Genomic DNA, 1,922 nt, shown 5'->3' with positions numbered 1-1,922 from the left:
GCTGTCATTTGATACTATTCTGAACCCCAAATTTCTCCAGCAGAAAGGATCTTTTTGTTCCCCTGTGTAGGCTGAGTGTGCATGCTACATGGTGGAAGCTGCCTCATTTTCTCAAATGTCCAGAATAAGCATCTAGTTTACAGCTCTCATTAAATGCCAAGTGTGAAAAAATCCTTTTGTGTGTGTGGCATGGTCTTGCTATGCATCCCTGGTCAGATTTCTTTGTGTAGATCAGGCTGACCTCAAACTCATGATTCTTCTGCCTCAGTTTCCCTCCTATATCTCCATGCCCAGCTAATATTCTATTTCTTAACTATCTGATGTATCTGTATCATCAACTAAAAGTATCAACTCTTAGAAGAAAAAGACTCAAAAGATACTTGTTTAGTGAATAACTGAGATTCCACACATTTCTTAGTCTTGTATTTCAATATGCAAGCATCAGAGAACCCAGAAGAGATTTCCCATCTTACAATATCCCAGGATGCTTGCTGTCCCCACAAAACAAATGACCTGGTCTGTAGATCTTCTAATCTATGGAGAAAGGCCATCATGAGCCCTGAGGTTCAGCTGACAAACATGACAGTCAAGTGGGTTCAATCTTCTTGGAGCCTATAATTGTGAGCAGACACTCTCTGATCTGTTTGGTCTTAACTCCATATACAATGGGGTCCAAAGCAGGGGGGAAAAGCAAGTAGAGATTGGCAAGGATGACCTTGGCAGCAGAGGCTGTGGATGGCCCAAAGCGCTGCATGACCACAGAAAGAAAGCCGGGTCCATAGAAGAAGAGGATGACGCAGACATGTGCTGTGCATGTGCTTCCTGCTTTGCCACGTGCCTCAGGTGAAGGAAAATGCATCACTGTCTTCACAATCTGTCCATAAGAGTAGGCAATAAAGGCCACATCCCCCACACCAAGAAAGATCGCCACAGCAAAAGCATAGAGACTGTCCACAGTTGTGGCCCCACAGGCCAGCTTCACCACTGACATGTGCTCGCAGTAAGTATAAGCAATTATGTGTGAACCACAGTAAGACAGTCGACATGCCAGGCTTGGAAAGAAGATGGTTAAACCCACACCTCGCAGTGCCACCAGGCCTCCAATCTTGGTGACAACTTCAGGGGTAAGGATGGTTGCATAATGCAATGGGTTGCAGATCGCCACAAATCTATCCAAGGCCATGGCCACCAGCACCCCTGACTCCATGGCAGAGAATGCATGGATGAGAAACATTTGGGACAGACAGGCGTAGGAGCTGATGGCTGTAGCACCAAACCAGAAAATAGCCAGCATCTTGGGCAGAGTGGAGAGAGAAAGGACCAAGTCAACAAAAGAGAGCATTGCAAGAAACAAAAACATGGGCTGATGGAGCTTGTGCTCTATCCAGATGAGAGAAAGCAGGACTGCATTCCCAGTTAGTGACAGGACAAACATGAAACAGAAGGGAAGGGATATCCAAATGTGGGCAGCAGCAAGTCCTGGGATGCCAGTCAAGAAGAAAGTATGTGGAAGGAGATGAGAATTATTAGAAAGAATCATGGTAGCTATCCCACACAAAGAGCAGAGAGCCACTGTAAAGAAAGGCAAAGATGTAAGATCCAATAAGTGTAGATTATTAGAAAGTCAGGTCGCACCGTCTCACTGATATCACCAGCACCACATCACTTTTACCTCGCCGTTAGTTCTGAAGAAAGGCTCAAAAACAATTTTCAGTTTAGTCAATATTCTTGAACATCTTCAGACCGGGAAGGTAAGACAGTAGGAAATACATTGGTGAGAAGTTTATAGGCCAGATTCATAGCTTAGATCAACAACGTGTGCATTCTGGGATAATTTATGTAGCTGTGAGTGCGTATCAAGTATTATCAGTTTAAAATCCTTCCTGCCAAGCTCATACTCCAAATTCTGGTACTTGATGTAA

The 1,922-nt window shown here is 44.4% G+C and overlaps 1 protein-coding gene across 1 annotated transcript; it reads right to left on the bottom strand.

Annotated features, from left to right (window-relative positions):
- Positions 1–586: 586 nt before the first annotated feature.
- On the bottom strand, positions 587–1,540 carry LOC127680456 (olfactory receptor 52K1-like). Its single transcript, XM_052175908.1, has one exon. The coding sequence runs from the start codon at positions 1,538–1,540 to the stop codon at positions 587–589; it is 954 nt and encodes a 317-aa protein (XP_052031868.1).
- Positions 1,541–1,922: the final 382 nt, after the last annotated feature.

Source organism: Apodemus sylvaticus, chromosome 1, assembly GCF_947179515.1.
Source record: "Apodemus sylvaticus chromosome 1, mApoSyl1.1, whole genome shotgun sequence".
NCBI classification, from domain to species: Eukaryota; Metazoa; Chordata; class Mammalia; order Rodentia; family Muridae; genus Apodemus; species Apodemus sylvaticus.
Note: the sequence above shows the minus strand (reverse complement) of the source record. Positions and strands in the feature narration are given on the sequence as shown.